Source organism: Meles meles, chromosome 9 (assembly GCF_922984935.1).
Source record: "Meles meles chromosome 9, mMelMel3.1 paternal haplotype, whole genome shotgun sequence".
NCBI lineage: Eukaryota > Metazoa > Chordata > Mammalia > Carnivora > Mustelidae > Meles > Meles meles.
The window spans coordinates 12996654-13019513 of record NC_060074.1 but is presented as its reverse complement, the minus strand read 5'-3'; the positions used below and the strand labels follow the sequence as shown (position 1 = coordinate 13019513).

At 40.3% G+C, this 22860-nt stretch overlaps 2 protein-coding genes across 12 annotated transcripts in view; one reads left to right on the top strand and one right to left on the bottom strand.

Annotated features, from left to right (window-relative positions):
- The window catches only part of ORC2 (origin recognition complex subunit 2), a 41427-nt gene extending 24965 nt beyond the window's left edge, over positions 1–16462 (top strand). For both annotated transcript variants that reach the window (XM_046019120.1, XM_046019121.1), the window contains exons 11-18: positions 3136–3245; positions 5492–5624; positions 6466–6562; positions 9002–9148; positions 10519–10690; positions 12861–12922; positions 13628–13746; positions 16325–16462. In XM_046019120.1, coding sequence (XP_045875076.1) covers positions 3136–3245; positions 5492–5624; positions 6466–6562; positions 9002–9148; positions 10519–10690; positions 12861–12922; positions 13628–13746; positions 16325–16411 — 927 coding nt within the window. In that variant the 3' untranslated portion in view covers positions 16412–16462. The remainder of the gene's footprint in view (positions 1–3135; positions 3246–5491; positions 5625–6465; positions 6563–9001; positions 9149–10518; positions 10691–12860; positions 12923–13627; positions 13747–16324) is intronic.
- NIF3L1 (NGG1 interacting factor 3 like 1) overlaps positions 1–22860 on the bottom strand; it is a 72444-nt gene that overhangs the window by 11296 nt on the left and 38288 nt on the right. For 4 of the 10 annotated variants that reach the window (XM_046019125.1, XM_046019124.1, XM_046019122.1 and 1 more), the window contains exons 7-10: positions 22089–22222; positions 6667–6795; positions 6444–6536; positions 5563–5604 (exon numbers count right to left, since the gene is read on the bottom strand). In XM_046019125.1, coding sequence (XP_045875081.1) covers positions 6709–6795; positions 22089–22222 — 221 coding nt within the window. In that variant the 3' untranslated portion in view covers positions 5563–5604; positions 6444–6536; positions 6667–6708. Of the gene's footprint in view, positions 1–5562; positions 5605–6443; positions 6537–6666; positions 6796–16359; positions 16385–17024; positions 17159–20920; positions 22223–22860 lie in introns of those variants that run through there. The other 6 variants (XM_046019130.1, XM_046019131.1, XM_046019132.1 and 3 more) reach the window with 4 other exon arrangements.

The window sequence follows — 22860 nt, the reverse complement described above, 5'->3', positions numbered from 1 at the left end:
ACTTTATTATTTCTTCAGGATTTATGATAATCATCAGGGCCATAGTTTCTTGGTTATCCATGCAGCATTAATCTCTGTTATTCTTGAACTCACGTATTCATCGAACTTCCCACTGGTCATAAAGTAGACTGTGACTGGCCTCTTAGTTACAGACCTTGCAAAGAGCAGAGTGAGTCTGCTTCTTGACATTATGGCAAACCTGCTCAGTACCGTAAGGTAACAAGGTTACTGTATACTATGGTTCTGGTATCTTAGTTTATAAAAAATACCAGCTATACTCAGGGTTTTGATTGATCACCCCCCAGGAAAGAGAGAACCCATTTGAGTGAGAAAATCTTTCAGTAGAAAGTGTGGTGGATGATCTGGGTCAAGAAGAGATTGTTACTGGCTCCAAGAGCATGGAGACTTACTATCTTTAAACTAGAATTTTTGCAGTTTTCTAGGGAATACAGGGCTTCTCACAGACACAGAAAAGAGGAGAGAGATAGAGGATAAGCTGCTATGACCTAGAAGACATGAAGCGATGTCATTGTGTCTGTTTTTGTCAGCTGGCTTATTGGTATTGAGACTCAGATCGAAGACTAACTGAAAACACATCAAGAAACCAAACTCCTTCCAGGGAGGAGATGGAACTAACATCTGCATAGTGCATCTGTTTCGATACAAGCAACATGGGAGAAGGGGGACTGAGTCTAGAGTCAAAGCAGTTTTACAGGACGGAGATGCCGAAAGAGCTTAAATGAAAGGAACACCTGTTACCAGGAATGAGGGAAGGGAAGGTCTTGCACTGGCTGCGGACATAGCTGACCAACTCTACCCTTCAGTATTAAAAAAATATTTTACTTAAGGGATAGAATCATGGGAAAATGGTAGTCCCAAGGTCAAATGCATATACAGCTTTTTGCTAGAGTTTTCTTTTCAGACAGAGAGCTATATTTTATTCACCAGCATGAATTTCTAAGTTTTGGATACAGGGCAATGTACGTTCCGCAGTTTATTTCCGTTATTGTTTAAAATACTTTGTCATACTGGGGCATCTGGCTGGCTCAGTCAGAGCATGTGACTCTTGATCTTGGCATTGTGAGTTTGAGTCCCACATTGGGTGTGGAGATAACTTAAAAATAAAATCTTTTTTTTTTTTTTAAGATTTTATTTATTTATTTGACAGAGAGAGATCACAAGTAGGCAGAGAGGCAGGCAGAGAGAGGAGGAAGCAGGCTCCCTGCGGAGCAGAGAGCCCGATGCGGGACTCGATCCCAGGACCCTGAGATCATGACCTGAGCCGAAGGCAGCGGCTTAATCCACTGAGCCACCCAGGCGCCCCTTAAAAATGAAATCTTATTCACTCATTCATTTATTATTTTAAGTCCTGTCCATGCTCTCACAACCCTGAGATCAAGAGTTGGATGCTTATCTCACTGTGCCACCCAGGCACTTCTTTAAAATCCAGGAGCACCTGCGTGGCACAGTCGTTAAGCGTCTGCCTTTGGTTCATGTCATGGTCTCCAGCTCCTGGGACCGAGCCCCACATGGGGCTCCCTGCTCGGCAGGAAGCCTTCCCACTCCCACTCCCCCTGCTTGTGTTCCCTCTCTCCCTGTGTCTGTCAAGTAAATAAATAAAATCTTAAAAAAAAAAAAAAAAAACCTGAAAGAAAAACACAAAACTTTGCTGTACTTGTCAAAGATGGATTTGTTAGAAGAAGCTTTGGGGGTGCCTGGCTGGCACCTGTGACTCTTGATCTTGGGGTCGTTGTTTAGAGCCCCTCGTTGAGGGTAGAGATATTTAATAAATAAAAAATTGTTTTAAATTAAACGTTAATGAGGCATCTGGGTGGCTCAGTCCGTAGAGCGGGATTTACTGACTCAACCTCAGGTCTTGATCTCAGGGTCAAGAGTTCAAGCCCCGTGCTGGGTGTGGAGCCTACTTTAAAAAAAAAAAAAAACAAACAGCAGCAGCTCTTGGTAGAGAAACAATGATACAAGTTTATTTTACTAGTGATAGTGGTAAATTATAAAGAACCCTTAATGTTTTCTGAAAATTCATATTTCACTGTTACCATAAGCTTTCACATTTCTTCAAATTCGTAGGTTTTTTTTTTTTTTTTAATAAATGTTGTTGCCTATTGATGATTTTTTTTTTTTTTTAAAGATTTTATTTATTTATTTGACAGAGAGAGATCACAAGTAGGCAGAGAGGCAGGCAGAGAGAGAGGAGGAAGCAGGCTCCCCGCAGAGCAGAGAGCCCAATGCGGGGCTCGATCCCAGGACCCTGAGATCATGACCCGAGCCGAAGGCAGCGGCTTAATCCACTGAGCCACCCAGGCGCCCCACGTAGGTTTTTAAAAATCTGTTTGGATGGGCACCTGGGTGGCTCAGTGGGTTAAGCCTCTGCCTTCAGCTCAGGTCATGATCCCAGGACCCTGAGATCGAGCCCTGCATCGGGCTCTTACCCCTCTATCTGCCTGCCTCTCTGCCTACTTGTGATCTCTCTCCCTCTGTCAAATAAATAAATAAAATCTTAAAAAAAAAAAAAATCTGTTTGGATTTGTTGTAAAAGCTGGGAGGCAGGTTTAATCATCTACTTATGGTAATGATCTTTTTAGAAATTAAAGCCTTATATTTGGAATTTATAATCATGGAAATGGTTCTAAACAAAACTTGGGAAATTCTTTACTGTTATATATTTGTACTGAAAACGATGCTTAAAATTTTTTAAGAAAACAGGAGTGCCGGGTAGCTCATTTGGGAGTCTGGCTCTTGGTTTTACCTGCGGTCATGATTTCAGGGTCATGGGATCGAGCCCCATGTTGGACTGTGCTCTGCACTAGGCAGGGGGCCTGCTTGGGATTCCCTTACTCCCTCTGCCCCTGCCCCTCCCCCTGCACTCATGAACACACTCTCTCTTGCTCTCAGTCTCATGCTCTCTAAAAATTTTTTTTTTTAAAGAAAACACTTAAATCATACTTGAAATATTATGTTTATTCCGTTAATGCACTCATTATGAAACCTGATTACAGTAATATTTCTACCACTGTCCTCTTCCAACCTCTACCTCTAGTGAAATATTTTTAGTTTGGACTGATTTTGATGTTTATGATTTGAGAATGATTTTTTTTTTTTTTTTTTTTTTGAAAGCAAACTTTGCGTAACTTATTGGGCAAAGTTTCTCCTTCCTTTTCTGCTGAACTTAAACAACTAAATCAACAATATGAACAATTATTTCATAAATGGATGTTGCAGTTACGGTATGTACTATCAACATTTCATACCCTTGTAAAATAACATATATGTGTGTGTTAAAGCAGTTTAACCTTGAATTTTCTTTTTGCAATCAACTTGATATACTTTTCATATATAAAAATTTGAAAAAATAGGAATTTTCTAATTTTATGACTCACATGTAGAAATTTCATATTGTATGACTCATCTCAAATTCTAGTTTTCAAGAAATGTGTCTAAATTTATCAGATGTGAAGCCAGTGGTAAAATAACTTAGAATTCCTAAGGAATAAGTTACTACTTATCTAAGTATTTGAAAATCTAATTTGTCAAGATTGATATGTTACATTTAAGTCCAGTTTTCTACAGCAAAGTTCCTAAAAAGGATATAATACTTATTTTGATCTCATTCTATTTTCATGTACTATATATCTTCAGAATTTTGTGATATCTGTCCTATAAGCGTTACTTTATCATTTTAAAATTGTTTCTTAGAATATTTTTTCAATTTTACCATTTTTCAGATACTTCAGTTTAAAATTTAAATTCCCATTAAAATAACTAGAAGAATTATTAAAACGTTTTTTTGCTATAGTTACTTTTATACTTTTATTAAAAAGGATCTTAGTATAAGGAAGTAGTTAAAAAGTGTGCTGTTGCAAATGTATACTCACAGTTACATGGTCACTGGAATAAGTGAGAAGGCAGGTCCACCAAGCAGTAAAAACAGAAATCGACACAATTTTCCCCATTGATCCTGGTTTTCTTTTGCCAATAATACATCAAAGGGTCACGCTTGTCTTCCTGCTTGGGGCCTCAGCTTCTCCCAGTAAGTGTTTATAGATTTGTTCATTATAAATTTGTAAAGTAGCTCTTCACTCTGATCCCATGCCCCACAGACCAGTTCCTCCTTCTAACAGGTCAGCTCTGATAACTTGTTCAGCTTCGCTTCCCAGCCGAGACCTCAGTCAGCTACTTCAGCAGAATTGCCAACTCTCTGAATTCTGCTTTTTTCCGCTGCTGCTACCTTGCTGATCTGTGCGTGGGGGTCATTGCTTTTCTTCTATTTCTAGGCTCCCCTGCATTGCTACAGGGTATCACGTAAATACTGTTCCCGACTGACCTCTGTGAACAGTCATGGAGTCGAGCTTTTGCTTGACCCGTAGTGCTTGGTGTTTTGGATCTTCTGACTCTCTTGGCTTTGGTTGCTTTTCGCAGTGAAAAACTCCCATAGTTGTGTCTCTGGCCCAGCCCAGGTATCACTCCTCAGCAACAGATAAAGGTATCTCAGTGTATGTTGGGGGTTTCCAAGTGGATGTCCCGTAAATAATTCAGTGTACCTAAAATTGAATTCCTCCTAAGCCCATTTCACCTGCCCCAGCAGCTGGCAAGGAATGTCACCCCATCCGTGTCACTGCCTATGCCAGAAAAAGTTACTGTGAAATAAGCCCTTTCCGTCACTTTCCACATCTAACCACTCCAGATCCTGTTGATTGGACACGTAAAGCTCCTGACAACTACGATTTTTCTCCATAATACCTAATTCAAGTCCATAGTCTTTGGCGGTCTGTCTCTCCTGTCCATTCCCCACGTTTAGCCAGTACTGTCTTCCTAAAAATATCATGCTACTTTCCTACTTAGAACATTTCAGTTAACACCTGAGTAGTTGCTTTTAAATGGTCATTGTCCTTGAAATAAAGTCTACTTAATGTCTTAGTTGACTTAATAAGACCTTTGTGGCCTGGTCTCTGCTAACCTTTCCTGTTTAATCTATCAGTTAAAACTCTGCTTCAGCCTCGTCCCTGCTGTTCTCCCTCGCCTCTGGCCAGTCATCCCTTGAAAGGTAATAAAGAGCTGGAAAGAAAGCTCCCGAAGCTGGAACTGAAGTGTGGCATGTACATAGTAAAGCTGTGCTTCTCCCGCGTATAAACTGGGAATCGGTGTAGTTACTCAGTCATCCAGTCCTTTCCGTGTTCTTCATCGACTTAAAGAAACTAGTTGAGGGCGCCTGGGTGGCTCAGTGGTTTAAGCCGCTGCCTTCGGCTCAGGTCATGATCTCAGGGTCCTGGGATCGAGTCCCGCATCGGGCTCTCTGCTCGGCAGGGAGCCTGCTTCCCTCTCACTCTCTCTGCCTGCCTCTCTGCCTACTTGTATCTCTCTCTGTCAAATAAATAAATAAAATCTTTAAAAAAAAAAAAAAAAGAAACTAGTTGATTATAAAAAATTAAGAGGTACCGAACTTTAATGTCATGAATGCTATCTTTCCTAACAGCCTGGGGTTCAACATTGTGCTTTATGGTTTGGGTTCTAAGAGAGATTTACTAGAAAGGTTTCGAACCAGTGTGCTGCAGGATTCCATTCATGTTGTCATCAATGGCTTCTTTCCTGGAATAAGTGTGAAATCAGTAAGTGTCAAAAATGTTAAAAGGAGCAACATTATATCCCTGCCTGTCCGTACCCCTACATGCACGAGGATGCTTCTCATTCTGGCATGTTCAAATTTTTTTAGCCTTTACAGTAGTAGGATTGCTACTTAAGATCATGTGTTTGACGTCATGTGCTTAAGATCATGTGTTTGGACTCAGGGTTCTAGCTTTGAGTCCTTGTCTCTGAATTTTCTACTTTGTAACTGATAAATGTATTAAGTCCTAGAGAAATGTTATTTTGTTTCCTATACCAAATAGCAACTGTACTTCTCTGAAAGACAGGAGTATGGAAGACTTTAGCTTTATTATGCTTTTGTGTCACTTTGCTACTCTGAAAGTAGTAATAATAGTATAAGTAATATAAGTAATAATATAAGTAGTAATAATAATAGTTTGTAGTTTTACAATGCATTTATTATAGATCATTTGTGTCTCTTCCTCATTTGAAAACTAAACCTTTCAGTGCTGGATATTAACCAGTGCAGTATTCCTTTTTAAAAGTGTCTTTAATGCTTGTATCCTGTTTTCTTTGATAGCTCTCTGGTATTCTAACGTTTGCCATACTGGTGGGGGGTGATATTTTTGCTACCCTCTTATCTGTACATCTTTATTGTTCTCCCGTGTTCCATTTTAGCTATAACTTGGGCCAGAAAATTAGATATACTTAAGCACCAGAAGGATTTTTAAGTGGTTTTTCAGACTTGATGGGAAATCTAAATGCATTTTTAACTTATAAAAAAGGATTGATTTCTTAGTTGTATTTCTCCTATATGACAGAATAAGTAGTAATTGATGTACCTCTTGCACTTTTATGACACAGATCCTGAATTCTATAACAGAAGAAGTCCTGGATCATATGGGTACTTTCCGCAGTGTATTGGATCAGCTAGACTGGATAGTAAACAAATTTAAAGAAGGTAACAATGAAGTAGATGCTGTAGTTTTAGAGTGAAGCTAAGCGTACATGTCTGCTTATTCATGTGCAGACAGATGGTCCCCAACTTAAAATGGATTGACTTACCATTTTTTGACTTCGTGGTGGTGGAAAAGCAATATACATTCACTAGAAACCATACTTCCAATTTTGAATTTTGATCTTTTCCTGGGCTAGCGATCCGTGGTACTGTACTCTTCTTGTGATCTTGTGATGCTGGGCAATGACAGAGAGCCAAGGCTCCCAGTCAGCCACACGACCATGGAAGTAAATAACCAATAAACTTGTAACTATTCTGTACCCATACAACCATTCTCTTTTTGAATTTCAGTACAGTATTCAATAGATTACATGGGACTTTCAACACTATTATAAAATAGGCTTTGTGTTTTTGCCCAGTGGTAGGCCAACGTAAGAGTTCTGAGTACAGTTAAGGTGGGCCAGGCTAAGCTATGATGTTTGGTAGGTTGAGTGTATTAAATGCATTTTTGACTTATATTTTCAAGTTAGGATGGGTTTATTGGAACATATCCCCATCTGAAACCAAGGATTATCTGTATTATTGTATCAAAAAATGTGGGTTATTTCAATAATAATACTTCTCGCGATGCTGATTAGGTTTCGCCGAAATAATTTGTCCTTTCTGTGAAGTTTTTCTGTGAACTTCACTAATACCTAACGGGAAAGAATTGCTCGTACTACCCTGAATTTGTATAACCCAAAGCCTGTTATTTCAGAATAGTTCTCAGGTTTTACTTGGTCCATGTGAAATGCCCCCAGGTGATAGATGCATCTTTGGTATTTTTATATTGTTTACTATTTTTATGAGACATTTTTATCTCTTTATTTGGAGTAAATATCATTGCATTTGAACAGTGTCATACACTAAAATCGGTGGAATGGAAAGACACATTATTGTTTTTCCTTTGGTGTGAATGTTTTGGCCATGTGAGCATATCAAAACATTACAAATAAAATTATTTAGGGTCCAACAGTTGCCACTTAGCCACTACAGAATTAAAAGGAGTGGGGTGCCTGGGTGGCTCAGTTAAGTCTCTAACTCTTGGTATCAGCTCAGGTCTCAATCTCAGGGTGATGAGTTCAAGCCCTACATTAGGCTTCACACTGGGCATAGAATCTACTTAGAAAAGGAAAAAAAAAAGTAGTAACTGATCTGACGGAGAATTTTGATATTGTTTATATGCTCATGAAAATAGGTGCCTATTCATATGTAATGCCTATTTTATATATTGTTTCTATAAAATATACTTGCAATTATATAAATTATAATTATATAAGTTAAATAAAAGTTTTTACATATGGGTATATAATTTGGATATATAATTACATAATTCAGAATTATGTAGTATGCATATGATATAAATGTAAATATATCAACATTTAAGTATAATTCCGTTCTAAACTAGAACTATGTTTATATATAATTCAGGTACTATTGATTTTGGTGGCATCTAGACTTTCAGAATGTTGTCAGAGTCTTTGTTGCTATATTGTCTCTCTTGTCCCTCTAGCCCCAGTGAGAGAGAGATTCACTTACTCTCTCGAAAAGGCTCATCCTCCATTGTGTCCTGTTTCTTAACTCTGGAGAGACTTGTCAGTGGCTTTCGAACATGTGTAGGACTTCTTCCAGCATAAGGAGAGGTTTACCTGACTCCACTGCCCTTCCACACTATTTGATTTGTCCTAGTTCAATGATTTCAGATTGTTTGAAGACATATCCCGGTTCTACTTTTTTCTTAACTTACTTCTGTGCTACCTGAACTATATATGCTTGAAGATCACCTGTAATTTTCTTACTAAACACAGGTGGCCTTGGCTCATCCTTCTTTTATCTTGATCTCTGCAAGTATTTAACGGTTTCGACAACCCCATCCTCCAAGTGCTGCCTTCATTGACCTTTAAGACATTTTTTACCTCTCTGGCTTTCCCGATGCCTTGAGCAATATCCTAAATTCCACCCCCTCCCCTTTTTTGTCTTCTTTGGCTTTAGTGATAATCAGGGTTTTCTGTCTCTTAATGCGGAGAGAGAACTTCTGTGTGTGCGTGTTCCCTCTCCCCTCCCGCCCTGCAATGCAACGTGTACAGATTTACCTCCAACCCAGAATGCATGGTGCCTTATTTCCTGTGCCTTACTGAAACTGCCCGACGGTCTGATTCCTGTGCTAACCATTCCAGTTAACGTTCAGTCCCGACTGATTTTCAGTGAATTTCCTTAAGACTTCAATAACCTGTTGCCTCTTTTGAGAAACTCTTATCTTCTCAAATAAATTACGTACCTCTATGCAATAGTTACTTTGTCCCGTACTACTGCGACACATCTTTTAATACACGGGCATCGTGTGTGGTTAAGGACTTTACAAATACTCCTTATAAATAATAATTGAATAGTCTTTCCTTTTAGATTCTTCTTTGGAACTCTTCCTTCTCATCCACAATTTGGATAGCCAAATGTTGAGAGGAGACAAAAGCCAGCAAATTATCGGACAGTTGTCATCTTTACGTAACATATACCTTATAGCATCTATCGATCACCTCAATGCCCCTCTCAGTAAGTATTACCATTTTTCTTTCTCAGGATATCAGTCTTTTTTTTTTAAGATTTTTTTTTATTTGACAGACAGAGATTACAAGTAGGCAGAGAGAGAGGAGGAAGCAGGCTCCCTGCTGAGCAGAGACCCCCCCCCCCCAACGTGGGGCTCGATCCCAGGACCCTGAGATCATGACCCGAGCCGAAGGCAGAGGGTTTAACCCACTGAGCCCCCCAGGCGCCCCTCAGGATATCAGTCTTAAGAAATTTCTTAATGTTGTAAATCATAACATTTTTATTGTTTTTCAGTACACTTTTTCTTTTGTTGCATGCATAAGGTCACAGATTGCTAAAAGTAAAAGTGTCCTCAGTCTGATTCAGAACATAATTCTTGGGGAAAAAAATTCAGATTCTAAAGGGGGTGTTTTACACCTGAAGTTTCACAAAGAGAAGAGCAGCCCAACTATTATTTTGGTCTCTTTATACCCTTTGTGGTATTGCAACATTTATTTTGTGCATTTAATTCTGAGACTTTGTGAAAATCTCTATGCCCTGGTAACACTAATATATTTTAAATTGTAGTTAATAGACAAATAAAAATCCACACGTTGATTGACGATGAAATTAGGTTGTGAGGTGATATGGATGGGGAAATGGCAAAAATGAAAAATTTTCAGGATTTTTTTTTTTTTAAATAAAGATCTTATTTATTTATGACAGAGAGAGATAGTGAGAGAGGGAATACAAGCATGCAGGAGCTGGAGAGGGAGAAACAGGCTGCCTGCTGAGCAGGGAGCCTGATGTGGGGCTTGATCCCAGGACACTGAGATCATGACCTGAGCTGAAGGCAGATGCTTAATGACTGAGCTACCCAGGTGCCCCCAGGATTTCTTTTTTTTAAGATTTTTTTTTTTTTAAAGATTTTTATTTACTTATTTGACAGAGAGAGATCACAAGTAGGCAGAGAGAAAGGGGGGAAGCAGGCTCCCTGCTGAGCCAGAGAGCCTGATGTGGGGCTCGATCCTAGGTCCCTGAGATCATGACCTGAGCTGAAGGCAGAGGCTTAACCCCTGAGCCACCCAGGTGCCCCAAGATTTTATTTTTTAAAGATTTTATTTGACAGAGAAAGATCACAAGTAGGCAGAGAGGCAGGCAGAGAGAGAGAGGGAGGGAAGCAGGCTCCTTGGTGGGCAGAGAGCCCGATGTGGGGCTCGATCCCAGTACCCTGAGATCATGACCTGAGCTGAAGGCAGAGGCTTAACCCACTGAGCCACACCCGTGCCCCCAAGGTTCATTTTTTATTTCACACTTTGTTTCCTAGAGTGGACTCTAGTAATATGATAATATGACACTAATTAGTAACTCCGGTTTTCTTTAATCACATACTATAGTGTGGGATCATGCAAAGCAGAGTCTTTATAACTGGCTCTGGTATGAAACTACTACATATAGTCCTTACACTGAAGAAACCTCCTATGAGAATTCTCTTCTGGTTAAACAATCTGGATCGTTACCACTTAGTTCCCTAACTCATGTCTTACGAAGCCTTACCCCTAATGCAAGGTAAGAATGAAAACTCTAATTTCTTTTTTTAAAAAACTCTACATTTTTATGATTTTCATGAGTAGGTTTTAATGGCAATTCTGAAATTCTAAAGTCTCTCCTTAGTTTGCAGGATTAAGAGAGGAAAAAATTGAGTTGCCGGTGCTGCGTTATGCAGTAGGCAGACTCCTTAACAGGAGCGTCAGCGTTTTTTTTCTTAATTTTTACATTTCTGAATAAGAGCATCTCAAGATAATGGTCATTGTGGAGGAAAAAGAATTTTGATGGGTTTTACTTCAATCTGATGGTTATTTTTAATTATACATTGAACACCGTGATACAGACATAGGGCCTTTGACACAAAATAACTCCTTTGATCCTCACCACCACTATAAGGTAGATAGCGAAGGGCACAGAGATTTTGATCCGAATCTGCCTGACTCCCAAACTCTTGGTTTTAAACATCTCTGTAATGTCTCCAGTGAAGCCCTTTCAGCAGCCTCGCCTAGAGGAGTATCTGAATTAATAAAAGCTAAGAAAAGCTGAATATAGCATAAACTGGCAAAACATAAAGGGCATGATAATTAACCTGTTGAAAAAGTCTTTCAGTAGTAGATTCTCCCCTCCCAAGCACAGAATTCTAGAACAGTTAACAGGATGAATTGCTTAAAAACAAGCCCTGTTGAGAATTACTAAAATTTGAAAAGATGAAGAAAAATACTGTGTTCTTGGATGAGTGGACTGAATATTATAAAGGTAGTGTAACTCCTCCCAAGTTAGAATGTATTAGACCTATAAATTAATGCAAACATCGATGCTTTTTCTTGTTTTAAGTTTCTTTAAGAAGCAAGTGAGACTAGCAAAGTCTTTTTTTTCCTCCCAAGAGCAATGGCACTTCTAGCCAAATGGTAAAATAATTTTCACATTTTTTTTAAAGATTTTATTTATTTATTTGACAGACAGAGATCACAAGTAGGCAGAGAGAGAGGAGGAAGCAGGCTTCCTGCTGAGCAGAGAGCCCAATGTGGAGCTTGATCCCAGGACCCCTGGATCATGACCTGAGCCGAAGCCAGAGGCTTTATAACCCACTGAGCCACCCAGGCGCCCCCTTTTCACACTTTAATGATCAGTTTTTTTACTCTATAAAGCTGCTTTGTATACCTGAAGGTTAGCATTGCATTAATATTGAAATGTGCGTTAAATGAGTAATCAATTTCTATGGAATTGCTACAGAAAAAGTCTCTTTCAGTCTTAACTGTGCTCACTGTTAACGGACTATGCAAGCTGCTACGTGGGAAGTCGGGAATCCGTGCAGTGTGCGTACTCTCAACGTTAGAGATGACTCTGACTGCTCTAATGCGAGTAGTTTGTAGTTTGGCGAACCCTAAATGTCTGCGTACTAGCCTCCACTGCTTTTTTTTTTTTAAACTATGAATTGTGTTTCATTCTGCAAACGCCAATATTATGTAGTCTTTCCTTGGTATGAATGTGATCAAAAACTTTAACCAACATTTAGCTGCGGAGTCACTGGCAATATCTAGTTATAATGTGGCCATTCAGATGATCCAAATATGCTGATAGTAATTATTGTCTAGATTATCTTAAAAATATAAAGGTTTAAAGTTTCTGCCACACCAAAGGACTCCTGGAAATCTTAGTGTAGCATGCCTTCAGCCCTGTAATTCCGCTTTGTACACTTCTGTAGAAATTGATATGAAAGATTTAGGAAGACTTTTTAATGATGGAAAAATGAGTAAGTAGAAGGTGAGATATAAAATGGTGTAATAGTATACATAAATGCATGAATTAATGTGTTTCCACCTGACTTCATTCCACGAAGATTTGAAAAGACAGCACACAAATATGATTTCTACATCAAATGTTAGTGGCTGTGATTTTAGGGTTATGGCATTAGTATTCTTCTCTGTACATCTTATTATATATTCCACATTTTCTAACTTGAACAACCTGTAGCCTTAAAAAACATTCTGAGATTTTCCTTAAAAGGAAATTTTTAAAAGCTTCTCCTTTTAAATTGGCCAGGATAGGATGTTCCCTGGAGAAGGGAACAGAAGAAAATACAAAAAGTTTAAACCAGGTAGTTCACATTATCTTTGTCTGTTTTACTGTTCTCTTTTGATGTTAACATTCTGGATTTGAATTGTTTTTTGTTTTTTTGTTTTTCCCTTAGGGGGATTTTCAGGCTACTGATAAAGTATCAGCTGGATAACCAGGATAACCCTTCTTACATTGGTATCTAATATTTATGATATTAAATTGTGTGTGACTTTTGTTTCACCCCATAAATTCCTTTTTCTGGAATCTAATAATAGCACTGCAGTGTTTCACAGGAGCAAATAAATGGTTTGCTCTGGGATCAGTTTATCCGCCACATGGCACATTTTCAAGAACCCCACAGAGATACTGCTGAATAGGCTGCTGGCCAGTGCACTTTGAAAGACATGTCTGGCCCATTTTTCCTATTCCTGTGTAAAATGTCCTAAGTTCCTATGGTAACTGTGGACATGTGTCTACCAATTACATATATTTCACGTGCTGGGCATCTTAGCAGATTTTCTTCCCCTTGGATAAAAATAATGTGTTCATTTAGATGAATATTTTAATAATCGTACAGCTCTCTTGACTTACTAGTAGTTCCTTCTTTAAAAGTCCACTTTATTCATGCTGTTTAAAGCTCCCATAAGATTTATGTTTTACTTGGTCACAGATGAGTATTTTCAGCCAATCAGTTCTCTTTAAAATGTAAGCCACAGTGTTTAATACTGACGTGTTCTCTAGTTTCGCTTCTTCCAGAGGTTGGTTGGTTGGTTTTTTAAAGCAATACTTAACAGACTGCTTTGACATACCATGGCAACAGCACTTTTTTTGTGTTCCTTGATGTGTGGGGTCATGTCTTCCATGCTGACTTATGTTCACATCTCCTTCTGAACTCTCTAGGATTTTCTTTTCAAGACTTTTACCAACAGTGTCGGGAGGCATTCCTGGTCAATAGTGATCTGACACTTCGGGCCCAGTTAACTGAATTTAGGGACCACAAGCTTTTAAGGACAAAGAAGGTGAGAGTTTTCTAGGACAGCATTATATATGTTAGGAACACCTTATCTCTTGTTTACTTAAGGACAAGTATGCCTTTGACTCAGCTTTGATAATAAAGTGCAGGTTCCGGGATGGGTCACAAGGATCCATTTAGGCAGTGTGCCATCTGAGTTCTGCAGAAAGGGATAAAGTTAAAAGTACTCAGCCCTTTAAAAGGTTCTAGTCCAGGGTAATAGGCCCTTAGAAATTACTCCCTTTTCCCTCTCTTCCTTCTACCACATTCATTTACTGGGTCTGTATGGAGCACTAAGTATTAACGTACAGTAGTAAGCAAAAACCGGACTCCTTTCTGATAGAGCTTAAAGTCTAATGGAGGAGACAGATACTTGTCAAATAATCACACACATCTAAAGCTTTTACTACGGTGTCCTATGATCAGAAAAGTACATGCTTCTGAAAGAAGTTGGGCTCACATGTTATGCTAATTATGGTTATCAGACCACTGAGCTGAGATCTAGAAGGAAACTAGGAGATAACTGGTCAGAGAAAAACATAAAGGCCAGTGTGCCCCAGGACAAGGCTGAAAAGACAGATGTAAGGGCTAGCCCATGCACTACTTGTAGGCCAAGGAAAGGATTTTAATCTTCATTTGAAAATTAAGGGAAGTCTTTAAAAAAATTGTTCTGGCTCTGGTATGGAGAATGGAATGGGGCAGAGTGGGGTAGGGACTGCTCAATGTCAGTGCGCAGAGACCGGCTAGGAAGGTGTGTTAGGAGGAGTAGTTAGACCTGCTTCCCCCTCTCTCTCTGTGCCTGCCTCTCTGCCTACTTGTGATCTGTCAAATAAATAAAATCTTAAAAAAAAAAAAAAAGAGTAGTAGTTAGAGCTGAGGATGAAGAGATAAAAGTGGTTGGAGTTCAGATACACTTGGGAGGCAGAACCAATGAGAACTGAGGGATGGACATGAGCACCAAGGGAAATTGTCAAGAATGATTTCTGGTGTCTGGCTTGCATAACTAGAGAGTTGGTGAGATTAGATGAGAAACATTTTTGGGGAGACAGATCACGAGTTCCTGATTGTAGTATATTTGGACTTACTCTGAGATTTCCAAATGGAGACGTCAGCTAGGCAATTGGGTTTTCCTAGGATAAGAAACCAGGGGAAAATCTGGGCTAGAGATAGATCAGTCCCTGTGTATTTAGGTTGTAGCAAAAACCAGGCATTGGTGGGAGTGAGATTTGAAGGCCAGGAACTACTAAGCCTAGAAGTGTGACATGTAATGGCCAAGTAGAAGGTAAACGTGTAGAGACGGGAGAAATAGCCAGACAGGCAGGAAGAAGACCAGAATATGATGTCATAGAAGCTAAGAGAAGCATGTTTTAAGAAAGAACAGTCAGGGGGCGCCTGGGTGGCTCAGTGGGTTAAAGCCTCTGCCTTTCGCTCAGGTCATGATCCTAGAGTCCTGGGATTGAGCCCCACATCGGGCTGTCTGCTTGGCAGGGAGCCTGCTTCCTCCTCTCTCTCTCTCTGCCTGCCTCTCGCCCTACTCGTGATCTCTATCTGTCAAATAAATAAAATCTTAAAAAAAAAAAAAAAAAAGAACAGTCAGCAGTACAGGTTCTGCTGAGAGGCCAAAAAGATGAAAATATGTATTGGATTTAGGAGTAACGAGTTTCAGGTGGTCCAGACAGAAGCTCTGCTAACGACGTGACGACGGTGGTTGGAGCTAGGTCGGACTGGGTCGAGTGAAGGGTGAGGAAATGGAGACCAGCGATTACTGACAATTCTTCTGGAAAGGTACAGAGGTTGGGGATAGAAATGAGAGTCTAGTGAGGGTTATTTAAAAGGGCAGGACCTGGCTGACTCAGTACAGCATGTGACTCTGGAGCTCAGGGTCATGAGTTCCGGCCCACATTTGGTGTGGAGATTACTTTAAAAAAAATTTTTTTTTTCAAGTTTTTAGTTGAGAGAGAGTACGAGCAGGGGAAGGACAGAGGCAGAGGGAAGCAGACTTCCCAGAGTGGGGCGTCCAGGACGCTGGGATTACAACCTGAGCAGAAGGCGGATGCTTAGCTGACTAAGCCACCCCCGTGCCCCTAGGGATTTTTTAAAGGGAGGGGTATGTGTGTTGGCGGTGGAGATACCTGGATAAAAGGACAGAGAAATCAAGAGCAGAGCAGGAGCAGGGGCGTAAAGAGATCTACTGACCTAATTTTTCCACTGGGAAGTGGTTTAACTATAAACTCAGTGTATTTAGATAGATAAGCCTATATACTCTTTTGCCTTAATCTTTATGTTTCTGTATTTATATAAGATATTCAATCCATCTTTTTTTTTTAAAGATTTTATGTATGTATTTGACAGACAGAGATCCCAGGTAGGCAGAGAGGAAGGGAAGCAGGCTCCCTGCTGAGCAGAGCCCGCAACACAGGGCTCGATCCCAGGACCCTGAGATCATGACCCAAGCTGATGGCAGAGGCTTTAACCCACTGAGCCACTCAGGCGCCCCTCAATCCATCTATTTTGTTTAACTTACAACAGGGTTCACCTTCTACCTCTTTACAAATGACTAACATCCAGGGTCTTCTCACTTTCAGGGAACCGACGGGGTGGAGTACCTATTAATTCCCGTGGACAGTGGAACGCTGAGTGAGTTCCTGGAAAAGGAAGAAGAGGAGTCTTGAAGTTGTCCTTTACTCTCGAATCTTCTGTGGAAGGAAGGGTTGTACCCCAGCTGCCACTCCTCTAGTCTGAAGTGTTGTGTTTACATCTAACATTAGATCCTTCCAGTGTACAAGACTTCAAGTTGGGAGGGGAGGAATGTCGTCGCTGAGAACCTTGATTTAGCCTGGCTGGTGTACCATCTCTCGTACTATGCAGTGGTCCTCAAGTCGGAGAAAACGTGCCTTTCATTCATTACCTCTCTGGAGACTTCGTGCTGGAATGAACTGTGTGCTCAGGGACTACTTGGAGCTGGATGTTTTTGGATTCTTTTATACTAGAGATGATATTATTCCCAATTTTTTGAGGGCCTTTTAAACACTCCCAGAGCGGACTGTTTGCAGATGTGTTTGTTCCGGAGCATGGAGGTACACGAACACTGACATCACATAAATCTACTTGCTCCTCTGTCAGAGCTGACGGTGTACAGAAGGCAGATCAGCTTACTGTTCTCGAAAGGTGTGTAACAGTGGGGAAGAGTAGGTGATCTAGCTTTCTCCTTGGACTTAGACTCCAGGCTGGTGGGACGGAGCAGGCGGGCATGACCCTCTTCAGCTGGGTTAGTGGGAAAAGCATCATGAGCCTACGGGGTGCAATACCCACCTTAGAAAGCGCATGAACAACAGTCACGACCCTTGCAACGGCCAACAGCCGTGCCGTCACCTTCATGACACAAAGAAGCCAGGCGACAGAAGCAGCACAGTCCTGGACTACAGTTGAGTCATTGTTTTTAAGACAACAGAAAATAAAAATTCAATTATTCTTGTATTGACATTTTTCTTCAATAACTTACAAGTGAGTAGCGTATTAATGGCAGATTTTAATCTCAATTTCTCCATCAAGTAGACCCAGAACTCACTGTAAGACATTTCAGTTTTTTTCTTTAACAATTTCAACCCCTCTAAATATTTACACAAGCCTTTTTCATTAGGAAAGAGAAAAAGGCTAACTTTGGCCACTGGCCGGCTTATAGTCTTCACATATTGTCTAAAACATTCCACACTTGGAAATGAAATCCTTCATTAAAATATCACTGTCACGAACAAGTGGAACTGCTGAGGCAGTACCTACTTTCTCTGGTAAACCCCTTTCATGAAACTGTTTCCCAAAACGCTCAGAATTTAAGTCCTTTCTCTTTGGTGCATATAATTTAAATCCATGTGTGAGAATTCAGTCACATAAAATCAAAATATTTAAACTAGTACATGAATCTGATTCTAAAAATTGTTGTTACCCAAGGATATTCACTAAAAAGTGAGTTTCCTTCCCCTTCACCAATCCAGTCCCTTATACAACCGGCGACAGGAGCTCCCTCCTGCAGAGGTTTTCTATGCACATGGAAGGTATGTCTGTATCTCCTTTTAAAAACACAAATGGTAGCATATGATATGTGCTCGTTTGCACCTTGCTTTTTTGGCTTAATATATCTAGTTTATAACTTACAGTATAAAAAAGTATATAAAATCTTAAATTACCTAATACGCAAATTTTGCATTTGCCCTTAAATATCTACTGGTTTATTTTTGTAATTTTTGTGTCCATACTATCTGCAAACAGTATGTATCAACAATCTATCAATAAATAAAAAGCCAATTTGGATAGAATCATTTTTTCATAGTACTGGTTTTTTACTAAAAATATATATTTTTAGAGATTTTATTTGAGAGAGATCACAAGCAGGCAGAAAGAGAGGAGGAAGCAGGCTCCCTGCTGAGCAGAGAGCCTGATGTGGGGCTCGATCCCAAGACCATGACCTGAGCCGGAGGCAGAGGCTTTAACCCACTGAGACACCCAGGCGCCTTGTACTAAAAATATTTTTAAGTCCTTCAAAAATCTTGTAAGTGCATCTTACAGCTCCGAAGGTCCGAGCAGAATTATCCTTTGCCCTGCATTTACTTGTTTCAGTATCAGGGCTCCTCGTACTCTTACCAGTTAAAGCCCGACTGCTAAGACTCCCAACTCCTACTCCTTGCTTCTGACAAGAGTGAACAAACCTGAAAATCTTGAAGGATTTTTTTGGCCGCTCTTAATAAAATGGCCAAATAAACAGGCCCCAAAAAGGCACAGGGGAGGCAGAATAAGCATTCTTACACTCTACCAAAGTTGACATAACACTGTATTCCTGACGCGAAGAGTTCTAAACCAGCTCTTCTGATACTCTAAGAAACAGATTTTCCTAGCATGTTCATCAGTTTAACACATGAACATTTCATTCATATAAAAGATCAGTGAGTTTAGGGGATGGTTAATAGATAATGCTTATCTTTGAAAAACAAACTTTAGAAGTCTACTTTTTTCCCCTTTAATTCATTGTGGAGCCAGCAGCATTGTTCAGAATGTTTTTTTCCTACATTCTAGGACGTGAGAAGACTCTTCCAGCTTACTACTGAGTAACCATCAGAGATGACAAATCGGGAGGGTCTGTCTTACAAAAGACTGTGTGGCTCCTAAAACTGAGGAATAAAAAGAAGTATTATGCAAATGACTTTGCTTTTGGGCTTTCTGTAATTACCTGACTACTCCCTAGGAGAGTCCTACCTCTTGAGATTTCAAATTGCTGTTAAAACATTCTCATTCATGTTTGTTGAACCTTTCCCATGTAGAAGGCTCTGTTCTAGACAGAGGAGTTGTAAGGAATGTGAAGGAAGAAATATTATGGGCTGTTAACAGCATTAAAAGTTACAGTAGTCTTTTTTTTTTCTTTAAAGATTTCATCCATTTATTTGTCAGAGAGAGAGCACAGGCAGACAGAGTGGCAGGCAGAGGCAGAGAGAGAAGCAGGCTCCCCGCCGAGCAAGGAGCCCGATGTGGGACTCCATCCCAGGACGCTAGGATCATGACCCGAGCCGAAGGCAGCTGCCCAACCAACTGAGCCACCCAGGTGTCCCAAAAGTTACAGTAGTCTTAATACGTTGGAAATAAGTTTGAAATAACCGATGCTAAGGAAAATGTGACTTTAAATGTGAGTTTAAACAGAAAGCTAATTATCACACTCTCCTAACAATCTTGGCATATAGCAGCACACTCTGGCCTTGAGCCTGCCTACATGTTTAGGTCACGATCTTTACTTCTGCTACCTAACGTGTGGTCCTTGATGATAGCAGCATTCTCTTGGGAACACAGAAGTGCTCGAGCCCCACTCGAGCTTCTGAATCAGTCTGCATTTGTAAATCATGTCTCTGGGAGCCTGGGTGGCTCAGTCGGTTAAGCATCTGCCTTCAGCTCGGGTCATGATCTCAAAAGTCCTGGGACTGAGTCCTGCATCGGCTTCCTTGCTCAGTGGGGAGCCTGCTTCTCCCTCTCCTTCTGCTCTCTCTCCATCAAATAAATAAGTAAAATCTTAAAAAAAAAAAAAAAAAAAAAAAAAAACTCCATACATTCTCCTGCACATTAAAGTTTAAAAATCAATGAGATATATATCTAAACAATCAACACCTTAAAGTTAACAGTTCAGAAAGTTTGACAAGTGAAAATAATTCATCTTTGGTGATACTTTAATTTTTTAAAACTCCAGAGGACATATTTGGGGGTACTTTTAGTTATTTGGAAATGTTAGCAAGCCAGTAAATAAACTTTAAAAATTGTGGTAATAATGGTATTCTTTAAGGAAAAACAAACGACAATTTGGCAATAAGCATGTCCAATCATAAATTTTTAGTCCACAACCTTCAGGACTAATAATTTTAGTTAAAGGTGAAATCATGTCTTACCTTCAGTGTGCCATAAAGGGAAAAAAAGGTTTAAGAATCACTGCCCCCAAGCTATTAAGCAGCATCTCTGACCATATCATTTCTGCCTCTGCTTTCTGTCCAAACACTGTATGACTTACTTGGGCTCTTTCAATGCATTGTGCTGTTTCTCTACACTAGTTTTGTACAAGCTCTGCCTCTTGACCGAATTCTACCTTCCCCACGTCCCCAGGAAACCTTCCCTATAAGCCCTCTGCATATCTTTAGCACAGGTAATTACAATAAACTCGTCGGTATCATCCAAACTTCTGTCCTACACCTGCATCTTCATGGGCCCAGCACAAAGAACACAAACACTGACTGAGGAAAATGCCATCAAGAGTCTCGAAGCTGTCTGCTCTCCATTGGCTCGACTTTTGAGGTCGGCCATCCCTCATCAAAGCTTTCTGCTTGGCTTCTGATGCTTTACTGATTCTCCTCCCACCTCCTGTCCTGGCTCCTCCTCCGACCCTTGAATTGGGGGGCATTTCTAAAGGCTCAGTCCTATTGGTTTTTTCTGTGGTGAATCAATATTACAGGTGAACCACCAAGAATAATTTGTAAGTTAGGATCCCAAATCCTCCAGGAGATGACTGGTAGGAAAAGGGTCCTACAAAATAAATGTAAAATTCTTTCCTTTCTCATCTTAGACAGTATTTTATTTTCTTTTTAAAACTTATTTATTTGACAGACAGATCACAAGTAGGCAAAGAGGCAGACAGAGAACGAGAGGAGGCGGCAGGCTCCCCGCGGAGCAGAGAGCCCGATGCAGAGCTCGATCCCAGGACCCCGGGATCATGACCTGGGCCAAAGGCAGAGGCTTTAACCCACTGAGCCACCCAGGCGCCCCTTAGACAGTATTTTAAAAGACTGGCTCTTGTCATTACCAAAGGAAAAAGCTCTCAGAGCAACTGGAAATCTGACAGAATTCAAAAGAAAAACCTCCCATACCAGCCAGAGAAAGTCCCAGCTAAAACGGATTTCTCCTTCAGGGTTTCCTGCATATTTCCTCTGTCAGGTCTGTCGTCACGGTTCATTAAGAAGCAGTTAAGAGCACAGGCTCTGGAGCCGGACTGCCTGAGTCTGTGTCCAAACTCCCATCACTTCCTGGCCACGTGGTCTCGGGCAAACTCCCTAACCTGTTTCAGTTTAGTCATCTCTAAAATGGAAATCATAATACCCACATTCTTGTATCTACAGATTGAAAGTGTTTATAACATACCTGAGAATGCCTAGCATGAAATTAATATTGCATGATAACTGGGATTATTCTAAAAGCTATCTTTCTGTATTACTAATAAAATTTCAGGTAAGTTACCTAAAAAGCAATAAAACAGTCATGAATAATGATCATGTATATTAAAGAACAAAAAAACATAAAACATCCTGATTCTGAAATTTAGGTCAAAGATAAGTGATTTACAAATGGGAACATAGAGACTAGACTTTATCACCCCCTAGAGGCCACTACCTAGAAATAAGCGTTCCAATCTCAAGTGTTTTAAAGCATATTTCTAAACGATCCAAGGGCAGAGATACTAGAACACATCCCATCTATAAGTAAGCTAATGAGAAGACTGCTTGAGCAACTTCCCCAGGAAGTTAAGTAAACAGACTTTAGTGGATCTTTCCTGGATGATTTACACTGGATAATCATCTTAATTCCTCTTATAATGAATACTTATTCCTGAATGGTCACTGTTATGATTTTTACCATATGAGCTATGGAACATCTGATGAAGCAGATTTACAAACCAGAAATAATGTACATTCTAAGACATTCTTCCAGGAGGATTCTAGCTGCACTGATTCACGTTATGCATTCAGGCTGGGGCTGTCCTCCCGTTACCACCGATAGGCGCTATACCACACAGAGAGGGTCTCTGTCTGCCTCTGACAGGATAATATCAACCTTGTTTTCCAAGTGAGCACGCAGCGTATCTCGAAGATCAGAGAGAAAGCCTCGTTCGGTGTTGCTGTGTTCACAGAGGACAACAGTTATCCCCTGGGACGCGGCGTCCAGAACATCATGGTGGGACATCTCACCTGCCACCAGAGGAAAGGGCAAATACGTCAATACCAGACGAGCCGTCTGCCGAGTGCCAAACCACCACTGCAGAAACACCAAGTTCGCGCTGTGTGAAAAGCAGAACTTGACACACAAATCTAGAAAGTTAGGTACAGGTTTTCTTTCATGTCCTCCAAATTAGAGACAGGCCATCCCACCGAGAATTCCAAATTCGTTCTCCGTGGCCCGCTGAAGACAAGAATCTGAAAGCCGCATATGCAACAGTATCTCCTACTGCCAGACCCGGAAGAACGTCCGTTCAAAATGCTTCCACTTGGGGCCCCTGGGCAGGGGGAGGGGGCCTCACTGATTAAGCTTCTCTGACTCTTCAGCTCAGCTCAGCTCAGGGTTATGAATTTGAGCCCTGCATTGGGCTCCATTGCTGGGCCTGAAGCCTACTTCAAAAAAACCCAAAAAATACAAACGTTTCCATTATAAAATAAACGACCACTGTTAAGTGAAATGGGGCTTTCAGAAAACTCTCTCATATAAATATTAAATAACAAATACCTCCAGAAAATCCTAGGTATACTTCCCAAAGACTCCTTTATGCTTTGTGAACACCAAATTTTTCAGTATCAACTCTAGTCTAATTCATAAAGATGAAATGAGTTTT